The following is a 12,102-nucleotide window of genomic DNA, read 5'->3' as shown; positions in this document are numbered from 1 at the left end:
TTGGAAAAAGGCTGCAATGAAACAAAGAGTGAAAAATTTAAAGGGGTCTGAATACTTTCCGTACCCACTGTATGTCCTGCAAAGAATATCAGTATTTGTCTCAGCACCTGTGGAGCAAAAGACAAACTAGCTGCGCTGTGCAAGCCTGACAACGGCTTACTGCAGAAGCATACTGCTGCATCCTGGAGGGACGTCTCTTATTCTTTAAGCACAGGTTTGCTGCTGGTACTCCTGTAAAGTTGCCTCTTGTAAACAGTTATTGCATTTCCCCCTTTATTTTCCACTTATCATCTGTGCATTTATCCTTTCTAAACATTTATCAGCTGTACACATGCATGCATTCCTAGTATGCTGTAAAACATATTTTAACCTATGACTTAAAGGCTTCAAGCAAAGTTGTTATAGCAAAACTGAGCCATTTGCTAACAGCACTACAACTATTTGCATGTGCAGCTTGGCCTGATCCAACTTATCTCATTGGGCTTCTGAGAAGTACTTAACTGGCACCATAACCTCAGTAAAAAGAGTTACATCCAGGCATCCTTTCAGATGTCCTTTTTTATTTTCAGTTGAGTGCATTTTATTGAAACAAGGTGAGCTGACTTCATTCCAGAGTTAAGTCATTTACCGGTAAGCGTGGCCAGTGCCTCCTAAGATTACAGGACACCTTTTCAAAGGGCATGGGAAACACAGGGTATAAAGTATGTCATGCCCTTTTAAGCTGTCTCTGTCTTGCCTTACTGCCACAACAGTAGCCTTAATTTAAGCCTCTTATTTAGTTCATATTTTATAGGCTATAACCTTCAGGAAAATGTAAATCAGAAAACATAATACTAAGAGTCTATTTATCAGCCATGCTAGTGGCAGTAGGGCAGCGGTATTTGCTAAATGCTAACATCAGCATGATCACAGTGACAATTCTAACATCCGACAGTGTAGCAATTCCAATGTTTACCAAGGTGACCATTTTGCGTGTTAGCGTGCTTATACCACCACAGACCACAGTTGGACGTTACTTCGGTAAACACATGTACGGTAGTGAAGGGGGAAGAACACATTTTTTATCCCGTTTGAATTGAGCCATGATTTACACATATGCTGTTCGTCAGTTTAAAAGATAATTTTGCGATTCAAGGAACTGTTGAAGTAAAAGACTGTGAAATAATGTAATTAGAAAGACTTGTCACCTCAATGTCGCATGGATGACGTCTCGCTGAGGCATCGATGCCTTTGTGTTTTGTACCAGGATGTAAGTTTACTCACACAGGCAGCAGATCTTGATCATTATTTGTTCTCGGCTGATAAAAATACGCTTTATAAAACACGTCTGTATATTTCATCACATGTAATTCATGGCTCAATTCAAACGGGATCAAACTATTATTAGTCTCTCCCCATTTATTACCGTTTATGTTTTTTTCCCAAAATAAGGTCCTACGAGGTCTACCGGAAAAGGAGGGACTTTGGAGGGATGTCATTAGTTTTACAAGTATTTGGCTAGAAACCAAAGTAATGGGCAAATTAAAATGTTGACTTGATGATGGTGCAAGATAAAAAGTAAAAGGATTACCAAAGTTCATCCTGAAGGAGATAGTGTGGAGACATGTTACTCACAACCCAAAATGCAAGCCACAGTCACTCATTCTAGACCAATTGTCCGAAATAGTCAAAGCTGTTGACTGCATGGAAAATATAACAGCAAAACTACAGCTCAGGGTGAACATTTATTTAGAGAGGTGGTCACCTGTTATACAGTATAAAGCAAACAGCAAATTACACAATTAGTACAGCAGAGTACACAATTTTAACGAATCACTTACAATTTGGTAAGTTACTCTTAACCTGTGTATGTAACTTCATGTAAATACTAACTGCTTCATGTTGCGTATGACTCTTTGTCAAGGATCTTGTTTTAATAAATGTTCAAATAAGAAATAAATAAGAATACCAACCTAACGGTTGCACTAAAGCATAAGGCAGGGGATCACCAAAGTCAATAGTATTTATCCTCCGGGGACCATGAATGGATAAGGAAAGATATTTCTGTTGTGGGCCAACAGATTGACCGCTAGCGTGGTTGATAAGGCATCTAACATTGGTGAGCTAACTTTTCTATCTGACCATTCAGCTGTCTTGAATAAACACATACATTCAGCAGAAGAATATTTATGTTGTTGTTGTGCACTTGCTTTTAATTCTTTCTTTTTTTGCCATTCATGTGCTCCAAAAAAACGGATCCATTGAGATTGAACTCAAACAGTATGATTACTTCTGCCTCTAGAGCAGCTCCAAGAAATGCTTGTAAAACGGCAGCTCTAATCTGTGTGTGAATGGTTGGCATAGCTGGAAAGGAACAAGTGTATGCTGCCAACTTTCCCAGGATGAAAAAAACAAAGTACTAATAAAAGTGGACAAAGAAAAAACTTTTAAAGTGGACTTTGCTTCAATATAGACAAGAATGATTTACTCCCGGACAGGTTTATACTTGTAGGAGCTAAACATGGGTTTGTCTGACTCTTGAAAGGTCATAGAACAATGGACAGACACAGCTTGCTTTAAACACAGACAAAACACTGACCTGGTGTGCTTGTCATAATGTGTTTGACCTCATTAAGTTGTTTTTCCCACTTGGCATGGATTATGACATTGTTTATCACAACCTCTTTATGGGTCAACATATTCTTTCACTCAGTCATTCCGGCTAATCCTCTCCAAAATGTCATGAAACTAACAGAACCCCTGCAGAGAGTGTCCACTGTCATGCTACTTTGGGGATTTCTTTGACTTTTTGTCTTCCTGGCTTTAGTGAGCACTAAACGCATTTGCTGTATCTGTACATTAAAGCTTGTTGTTATCCTCTGTCACAGCAGTTTGGTTTAAATCTTAATATTAAAGCACTACTACTCACAGACAGACTGTAAACAAGTTGTTGAAGCATCCTCCCACTGCAAGCTTCACAAGAGTAACTGAGGGCATAAATAGCATGCCGTCATCCCTTATCTTACAGATATTTGTGTTAATGCACGCTTAAGCGGATATATGCATGCTTGTGGAAGTCAAGCATGTCTTGTTTTGATACTTGAGCAGAATGCCATTATTATCTTTTAATCTCATGTCTCGGAGCAATATGCTAAGGTTATTCAATTAGACTAAATCTCTGTCCTGCGTTTAATAAGGGAACTTACAATGGAGCACTGAGAGAGGGGGATACTGCCAAGCACCTTTCGTGTGCTTTGTTGTTGAGTTTGGAACTTAATGGATAATAAAAGAACAAAATATGAATTACAGTTTCTCCAATTGTTGTTGCTTCAATGCAGAAAGGCGGCTGGTATGCATTCCTTTAGAGGTCATTTGCACGCACAGGACTTACTATGTGTCTGTCTGTACAGCCCTGACACAGATATTTATAACATTTACATACAAATGCACTGTGGGTCTAATAATGTCCATGTGGGTATGTGCATGCTTATTGTGTTTTTGTCCACCAATATATCTTTTCTACAGTTCAATACAGTGCCAATAAATAAAACCCAGGATCCAAACTCGGGCCATGGGAGAAAATTGAATCCATGGCGAGGACACTCTGTTCTAGCTGGCATCACTGAGAGGCCATTATAAGTTACAGAGGCGTACACTTTGTTGTGTATGCAGGATGCCGCTGTCCTCATACCACCTTTTATTCAGTTCACATTTAGCAGTACCGGCAGCTCAAGGATAGGGCCAGCACAGGGCAATTCAGCTCTATTTTTTTTTTTTAGTTTACATTGTGAAAATGCCTAGAGATGAAAAGCCCTCTACTTAAAAAAGAAGCACAGGGTATTGTCGCAACTACTAGGATCACATCTCTCATCTAAAAATGTCTACACATTCTTTCCACAGGGCCAAATTCATAACATTACTTTGGAATTCTAAGCATAAAGTCTCAATCTTCATCACAGTTATTCTTTTAATGGTTCCAACAATTTCCTAAACATGAAATAACACCTGCCTGGTAATCCATGCCGCCTAATACACAATGCCATTGCATTATACAGTGAGGTGTTATTGATGCATTCTGAGCTGTCAATATGTCACAGCAGCAATGTCACAACATCATATTTCTATAACTCTGGTTAGTCATTTAGTGACTATGAGGGTAACTAAAGCTTGGCTCTGCTCACACTGGCTGATAATGCGTCCATTCAGTTACCTGTTGTTTCACATTTGAATCAAATGGACATGGATTCACCCTGACTCGTTCTGTACCAAAAGCAACGAGCACCAGTCTGAAGTGCAGGCTACACACTGCGGTATAATCACTGCACCTTTACTCAGACATGATTATCTCTACAGGAATTTAATTTGCCAAGAGAGATATGCAGACCCCGATGGTGACATAATCCTATTAAGTATCAGTGGCTGTGATGGAAAGATTCTGACATTCTGGTGCTAATTTGCATCACGTAGAAGTTGAAACAATTAGATCCCTTAAAAAAATATAGCACTTCCTGCACCAAATGATAATAGCATAATATGACAATGGAACACTGCAGTAACTGAATAAGAAATAAGAAATTTCAAGAAAACCACATTTGCTGTACTGGAATTATAGACAGGGACAAATACATGTATGGTATGTCTAATTGATCCTGCTTCCTACTCAGGCTTGACAGCAGTCTGCTGGAGGTGCTTCAGATGGATTTTGAAGTGGAGGAGCTGAGCAGTCCTCTCGACAGTCAGGTCATTGTATGGAGGCTGGAAATACCATCCGCGTCCAAAAACGTAGCCAAGACCGAAGGAGCCATGAGGATCTACACTACTCAGAGAGACTTTGTTGGCTTGGCCCCTCTTGTAATGGTGAGTCAGCTTACACCTTCCATGTCCCATCTAATAATTATTAAAATCGACATTGACGATACTGACAGCAGCGTTTCCATTAATGTCAACATTTTGAAGGCATTCTTTGAGCGTGGGTGCATGGAAATATTATAACATGCACTTTGCTCTGATCCATTCCTGTCTGATTTGCATACACAGGCAGCATTGTTTGTAAATGGGATCTATTTTGAGCAGAAAGTGACCTTGTGTCGTTTACTGTCAGCTAGCTGATGTCTCTCTTCTCTGTTGTTCTGCTCAGATCTGCTGTGCAGCGTGTGGTCATCTTCGCCTCTGAACAGCTGCTTCATGTGCTTCTATTTTGGTGCCGCGGGCCTCTTTATCATGCTACCTCTATAATTAATCTGTGAAATAATCTCCACCACTAAATACGGAACATTACACAGGAGTTTACAACACTTTGAATTACAATATTGAATCCTAGTGTATCTGTCTACTTTGTATGCCATTATTTGCAGGAATGACATAGCAATGACAACCTGTCACCTATAAATCACACTCACACCGCCTTTTTTTTTAGCATTTGTTTATTAAATGTATAATTAAAATGAACAGTTATTATACTTCTTGCTGTACTTTTGGGCAGCAGGTTACTTTTATTTCACAGTGCTGTCTGCTGCATTCCAATCATTGAGTTATGAGGATACGCAACAGTATCCTGATTTGTGAATTTGACATGGTTCATCTCTCCTGTGGATTAGAACACCAAACACGAAGAGATTTGATGGTTGGCTCGAGGGATCATTACCATTGACTGATCACTCCAAGCCTTGCTTTGTGAATTCCATCTAATGCTGCAGCTCAATACTATATAATGGCGGAAGCCTCACTGACACAGGCTTCATATCTGTAACTATATTGTAATGACAGCTAAAAAAAAAAGAAAGGAAAAAAAAGATCTTCGGTTATTTCGGCTTCATTTAAACCAGTTTTACAGTCGAGGGACACGTATCCATCTGCTTCATTTTCATACTCTGAGCGGCCAAGTGTCTCTTTGAATGTGATTTAACTGATCAGTCAGAGAAGTTGACCGGGCTGCGCTCCACTGCTCTCATACTAATTCACACACACAGTATTCAATTATTTCAACTTCATTTGAAGCAGTGTGTTTTTAAAGAGGACGAAACAAATCCATCTGTTTCGTTTTCTTGCTTTGATCATCCATGCATGCATTCAAATACGCACGTGCACGCACACACGCACGACGTCACAGTGAAGCAGACAGATACCATTCTTACAATACTTATAATAATCATATTCATATTAATAATATGATTATAATATATAATTTATTTTAACAAAACACCTCACCATTTAATTTATAAATGTACAAAGAAACAAGGAAAAACACTTATGGAATAGTAAATAGACTGTATTTAGAGGGCATTTTATCCTAAGCGTTTTACAACTGACCACTCATTCACCAGTCCACAGACACATTGAACTCACAGGCCAGTTGGAGCCACTTACCATGCAAATCGCTGGCCTAACCATCCTAAGCAATTAGGGCTCAGTGTCTTGCTCAAGGACACCTAGACAAAGGGACCAACCCTACAATAAGTTGATGACTCTGCTCTACCTGCCACAGCCGACTTATTGAATAATACATTGAGCGTGAAAGCACAGGCTGTAGATGTGCAGAGATTATTTTTAGTCCACGTCCGTGGCCATGTTTGAGCGGGTATGGCATCGCTCTGAGGGACATGCCTGCGCAGAGAAGTCCCAAGATTAGCTCTCCCTTCCATATGTTGACCTGGCCATCACCCATCCTCTGCCCCCCACTTCCCCTCCTCCCATTCACCCGGCTTCCCAAAGGGGTCCCAGGCTTCTCACCTCATCATCAGGACTGCTGAGTCACCGAGTCACACTTCATCGCCTCTATCTTTCCTTTTTTCCTATCTTCCTCCTCTTCTTGCATCCCACAGCCCTACAATCCCAAAAACCTGTTTGCACTTCATGAAAACAAATGTCTAAAATGTGAAATGAAAACAAATTATAGTATGTGATTTGTTATTTCCTGAGACTAAGCAATATGTAATGACTTATGACTTAATGGCTGATTTTCCCGGCCTCTCTGCAGGGCACAGAGATCCTGAACACAGCTGTTCTGACTGGAAAGAAGGTGGTGATGCCTGTGAGGACAGTAGCGGTGGAAGAAGATGGAGTGGTCACCGATGTGTCTGACTACACAGACTGTAGCTCCACTGATGAAGATGTACTCAAGGTAGGATTTACCTCCTACTGCTCCTTGTAACATGCCCGCACATACTGGAGAGGGAACAATAACCTTCTGATACTTCCTTTTTCGTTTCTTTTGTTTCACACGTTCCAAGTAAAGGATTTTACTGTAGCGTAAATGGCTCTTTTTTTTTTTTTTAATTGTTTCATTATGGGGACAATTTCTTTTACACCTTTGTAGTCAACTTTAATCACTTTCGCTGCAGAAAGTTCAATCACTACTTGTAAATGGTTACCTGAGAATAAAACATTTACTAGCAGCAATGAATGAAATAATTAGATGTTTATGTCTTGTCTATCAGCCATGAGGCTGACGGGCAGTAGGGTAATTTAGAGTGGCTGTTAAAAGAAGGGGCAAGGTTGATTTGACGTGTGACGGTAAGAACAGATGCGGACACACACGCTGTATCAAAGTCACCTCTCTTTTCCACACAGTAAAACTAACTACTAGCTGTGCTCCGACAACGTCGCCAATCACTCTCCCTGACAGTGAACAACCACAGACCACCATTTCCACTGCGCTACCATCCTGCGACTTGCCACTTTTATCCTGTAAACCTGAGCACGGCCGACTGCCAAAAGCCGGCTTTGTTTACTTATGAAATTGAAAGTCAGGCCCCCGGCCCCTGAGGTAAGAGGCCGTGAATGTACTTACTCAAGGGTAAAGTGGCATTGTAAAAATAAAAAGACATGCAGTGGACTCCAACCGTCAAATTTTTTTTTTTTGATTGCTAGTCAAATATTTGCCAAAGCAGGTTTAGCAAACAACAGATGTCTCAGCTAATAAATATATGTAATATGCTGTTCACAGTGTTGCTCATGTGGAGATTCACATTACAGTGTATACAGTAGGTGCAGATGTATTAAGCGCAGATGGGTGTCAGTTATGAGAAAAAGGTGGATTATGTGAGAGGCCCGGTATGGACTAAATCATTCTTTTCAACCTTGTAATTTAGCCGTCTTTACTGTTGTTCTAAGCTTACAGTAGCTCTCAGTGTATTTGCTGACACGAGAGCAGCTCCAGTCACAAATATTCCCTTTAATCTTCTTAGTCTAACAGCTTGACTCTGATATCTTTTCTCTTCTGGTGTGCCTGAAGAGTATCAAATCTGCTCGTGATGGATGGGGGGGGATTCATCTGGAATGGATAGCTCATGTGACAAAATAAAAGCAAAACAAAGTCTAATCTGCTGTGATGGAAAGGGTTTCCAAATGAGCATGAATGATGGAGAGACTTAAAAAGTGCATAGGCATTCTGTTTGTTAGTTTAGGATTCAATGATTGACAGCTGAACATTACAGGGACATATTGAGCATAGTTGTCTACCTAGTTGATTAATCAGGACTTTTAAATGGCGTGGTAGAGCAATTTGACTAAATGATTTACATCAAGCCGGAACTCCGTGTATCGCTTAAACTTAATTTGCCCCATTGCAATAATTCATTTTGCATACTCATTCAAACGTATTTAACTTGTTTTCTTTGGAAACTATTGTCACAGCTGTGTCAGTCAAACGTGCATTTCAGTATTCTCTTTTCTGATTACATTTATTCTCTACCCAGTGATGAAAGTCAAATCCCATTTTCAACAAACGTCTATTTTGACACCAAAATAAATGGGATATTCTTGGCTGCTGAATGAGATTGTGACTAGGATGAGTGGGCGGATGGCATATTAAAATGGCATTCTCTTTTAAGCAATGCTTCAGAGTATTATTTGAGCATGGCTCGTGGAAGTTCAGTGGAAGACGCTTCTGTGAATAAGTAGAAATAAGCAAAGTGTCATAGATCACGGATGACTGGTTGACTGCCTCCACACCAAATTAAAAACATGACAACTCTAGAAAACTTCAGTGGAACTAAATCAATCCTTGTCTATTGTTCCATTCCTGCATTATACATTTTTTTCAACCATTCAAGGGCTTCATTGCCACATGGTTTAAATCTGCTATCTGTTTGGATATAAATCAAGCATAGGATTATTCGCTGGGAAGAGGCCAGGGCATCTTGGCTAACAGCAAATAATGATGCGTAGTGATGTGGTCATTCCAAAGCTTAAGCTCTGGTCATGGGTGCAGGATGACTGATGCACTGATGACACAAGATCCTCTCAAAAATAGCATGGCCCTGTGTGACAGCACATCCTCTAACAAACTGTCGGGTTCACGCAAATGAGAGCGGGAATCTGTGTGTGTATTTGTGTTCCTCTTTAGGCTATCTGTTAAAGTCACAGTGTTTTTTTTCTTCCCTCCACTTCCCTGTTTGCCGGCGACTGAATCTTAATGCTGCATTAATTATCCAATTTGTTTAAAGCAGTGGCTGTTGAGAGAACCAAGGCAAACCTCCCGACTCGTGTCTCAAAATGTCCATGAGATCTTTGAGCGCCCAAACTTGCCGAGGTCACCTTTGAAATCATGGTGTAATGAATGCATTTGGCTGTGAAGGACTGATGTTCAGCACTGAACCACATGATATTTTGATTAACATAAAATTGCAATGCTGCATCTTCCTAATGCTTCGGACCGGTGATCATCGCAGTAGTTTATTACAGCCGGCTGACATTACTATGGTAACACATGCAGTGCAGAACTGCCGCAAGGCCATTCGTTGTTGTAAGAATGGCCTATTTGTTAAAACTGTGACTTTTATGAGAATATTTGATTATTTTTTGTCATTCGTTTGATGTCAACAATCTCATTCTGAGTTTGATATAGATTGTTTACACAAGGGTACTTATGCAAACTCTTTGATAAGGGAAATTAAAATGATAAGACTTCATGTTCTGATGGATTGTTCTCTTTATATATTATCTTTTCTCATCCAGGTGTCGGACAGGTGTGACTATGTTTTCGTGAATGGCAAAGAGACGAAGGGCAAGGTGAACTTGGTGGTAAACTTTACCTACAGTTACCTGAGTGCTCAGCTTGAAATGAACGTGTGGATGCCTCGGCTCCCCCTCCAGATCGAGGTATCAGACACGGAGCTGAGCCAGATCAAAAGCTGGAGAGTACCCATACTAACCTCAAAAAGGTGGGACACACAAACAAACCATTTACTTTACATAAAGACTCCCCTTATTTGGTTTCTACATGCGATTTCTAGAAGTGCCCCTTAGGCCATACAAATCCAAATCATTTATCTCTGAGGGTTTAGGGTTTGACTATATTATGTAATTTACTGCAATATCTCATTGTGATCCAGTCAAGCAAAGAGAAAGTGTTGAGTGATTTGAGTATAGCAGGTCAAAGCATTTACCATGTGACAGGTGTGACTTGCAGTGTGTGTATTTGTGCTCATTTACCAGACCTGGCTGGACCAGTGAGGAAGACGACAGGAAGGGGAAAGGATGCATGCTTCAGTTTCAGCATGCCCTGGTGCGGGTGCTAACTCACTTCTTGGCAGAGCAGGCGGACCCTCGGGATCCTAAGGCCTATTTCCTCGGCTCGGATTGGCAGGTGGATGTCACAAGGCTGGTTCGATACTTCATCAAGGTAGAGGACCCTCGAGTGGCAAAGCTGCAGGCTGGAAGGGTGCTGTCAGGACGGGACCTCGGGACCACCACCATCCAGGTAATGAACTGAACCTCTGCTTGGATTAACCATGATACGAACAGCCCATTACCAACAACATAGCAAGAAGCAGTTAGATTCTTGACTGGATGGGAAAGTTTCCTTTATTTTACTTTGAGCCTGATGAACTGAACTGGCACCCTCAATAATTTCCTGTATCTGATGATGTTCTGTGACAGGTGCTTTCGCCACTGTCTGACGCAATCTTGGCTAAAACGACTATCAAAGTTGTGGATGACAAAGTGACCATCACAGAGTTGGGGGTCCAGCTGGTTACAGGCCTCTCTATGATTTTACAGCTCAGTACCGGAAGCAACAGGGCCATCCTGGCTACAACGACCACACAGGAGGTCCTACAGAGCCCCAAACAGGTAACAGTCCGAATCCATTTAAATGTCTAACAGACCTAAAACCTATTAAAAGTACAATACCACTTTCTCCCCTTTTTTCTTTTTTTGTGATTAATTTGTTTTTTATTTAAACAGCCAAACAGAAGTGCAAAACATTAATCAGATGACAACATACAAAAAAATGAACACTACACATTCAAAAAAAGACAGTGCACCTTTTCCACAATCCTTCCTAGCGATCAAATGTTTCACTTTAAAACAAAGAGAGGAAATATGGGAAGGAGGGAGACACAACAAAAAAACAGAGCAAAAACGATGTCTGCAGCTCACAAACAAGACACATAGATACAGACACAGACAAACACACAAAGAAATATAAGAGACCTTGGCAGGGTGATCGGCATGAGACAAAAGGGACCAAATACACACACAAGTACAAGCGAGAAGGTTGTAGCACAAATAAACAGCATGGATTGTAATGATTCAGCAATGCTTTTGCCAAGTGTCCAAAGTCTTTCCTCAAGCTCCATTTATGCAAGCAGTGGAAAGCGCCTCACACTACCAGTTAAAAGTTTGGGGTCACTTACAAATTTCCATAACACTCTATTATAGACAGAATACCAGCTGATCTGAGTGGGTGGCTGATCTTTAATGCAATATCTACATTGCCCATTATCAGCAACCATTCATCCAATGTTCCAAAGGCACATTGTGCTTGCTAATCTGATATCATTTTAAAAAACTAGAAAAACATTGGAGAACCCTTTTGCAATTATGTAAGCACATAATGTATTCTGAAAACGGCTGCCCTAGTTAAAAAAAAACAATTCAACTGATCTCAGCTGGTATTCCGTCTACAATTGAAATATCTAAGTGACCTTAAACTTTTGACTGGTATTGTATAAATACCACATCCAACAAGGAAAGGCTCCATGTACAAACAGACAAGTCATGAATTGGTTTGCAACGGGTTGCAACCATTCTCTTGGTCCCGCAAAAACAGCACATTTTTTAGTTTTAGAGAGCTGGAGGGCTGACATTCAGAATCAAAACATGACAGTAACAGGTACA

At 40.5% G+C, this 12,102-nt stretch overlaps 1 protein-coding gene across 1 annotated transcript in view; it reads left to right on the top strand.

The window, feature by feature from the left end:
• LOC117944829 (transmembrane protein 132D) overlaps positions 1–12,102 on the top strand; it is a 31,756-nt gene that overhangs the window by 15,741 nt on the left and 3,913 nt on the right. The window contains exons 4-8 of the mRNA XM_034871991.1: positions 4,644–4,836; positions 6,956–7,099; positions 9,937–10,142; positions 10,417–10,681; positions 10,861–11,052. Of these exons, the coding sequence (XP_034727882.1) occupies positions 4,644–4,836; positions 6,956–7,099; positions 9,937–10,142; positions 10,417–10,681; positions 10,861–11,052 (1,000 nt within the window). The remainder of the gene's footprint in view (positions 1–4,643; positions 4,837–6,955; positions 7,100–9,936; positions 10,143–10,416; positions 10,682–10,860; positions 11,053–12,102) is intronic.

Source organism: Etheostoma cragini, chromosome 5 (genome assembly GCF_013103735.1).
Source record: "Etheostoma cragini isolate CJK2018 chromosome 5, CSU_Ecrag_1.0, whole genome shotgun sequence".
In the NCBI taxonomy this organism is placed as follows: Eukaryota; Metazoa; Chordata; class Actinopteri; order Perciformes; family Percidae; genus Etheostoma; species Etheostoma cragini.
The sequence above is the reverse complement of the archived record's forward strand: the minus strand, read 5'-3'. Positions and strand labels throughout refer to the sequence as shown.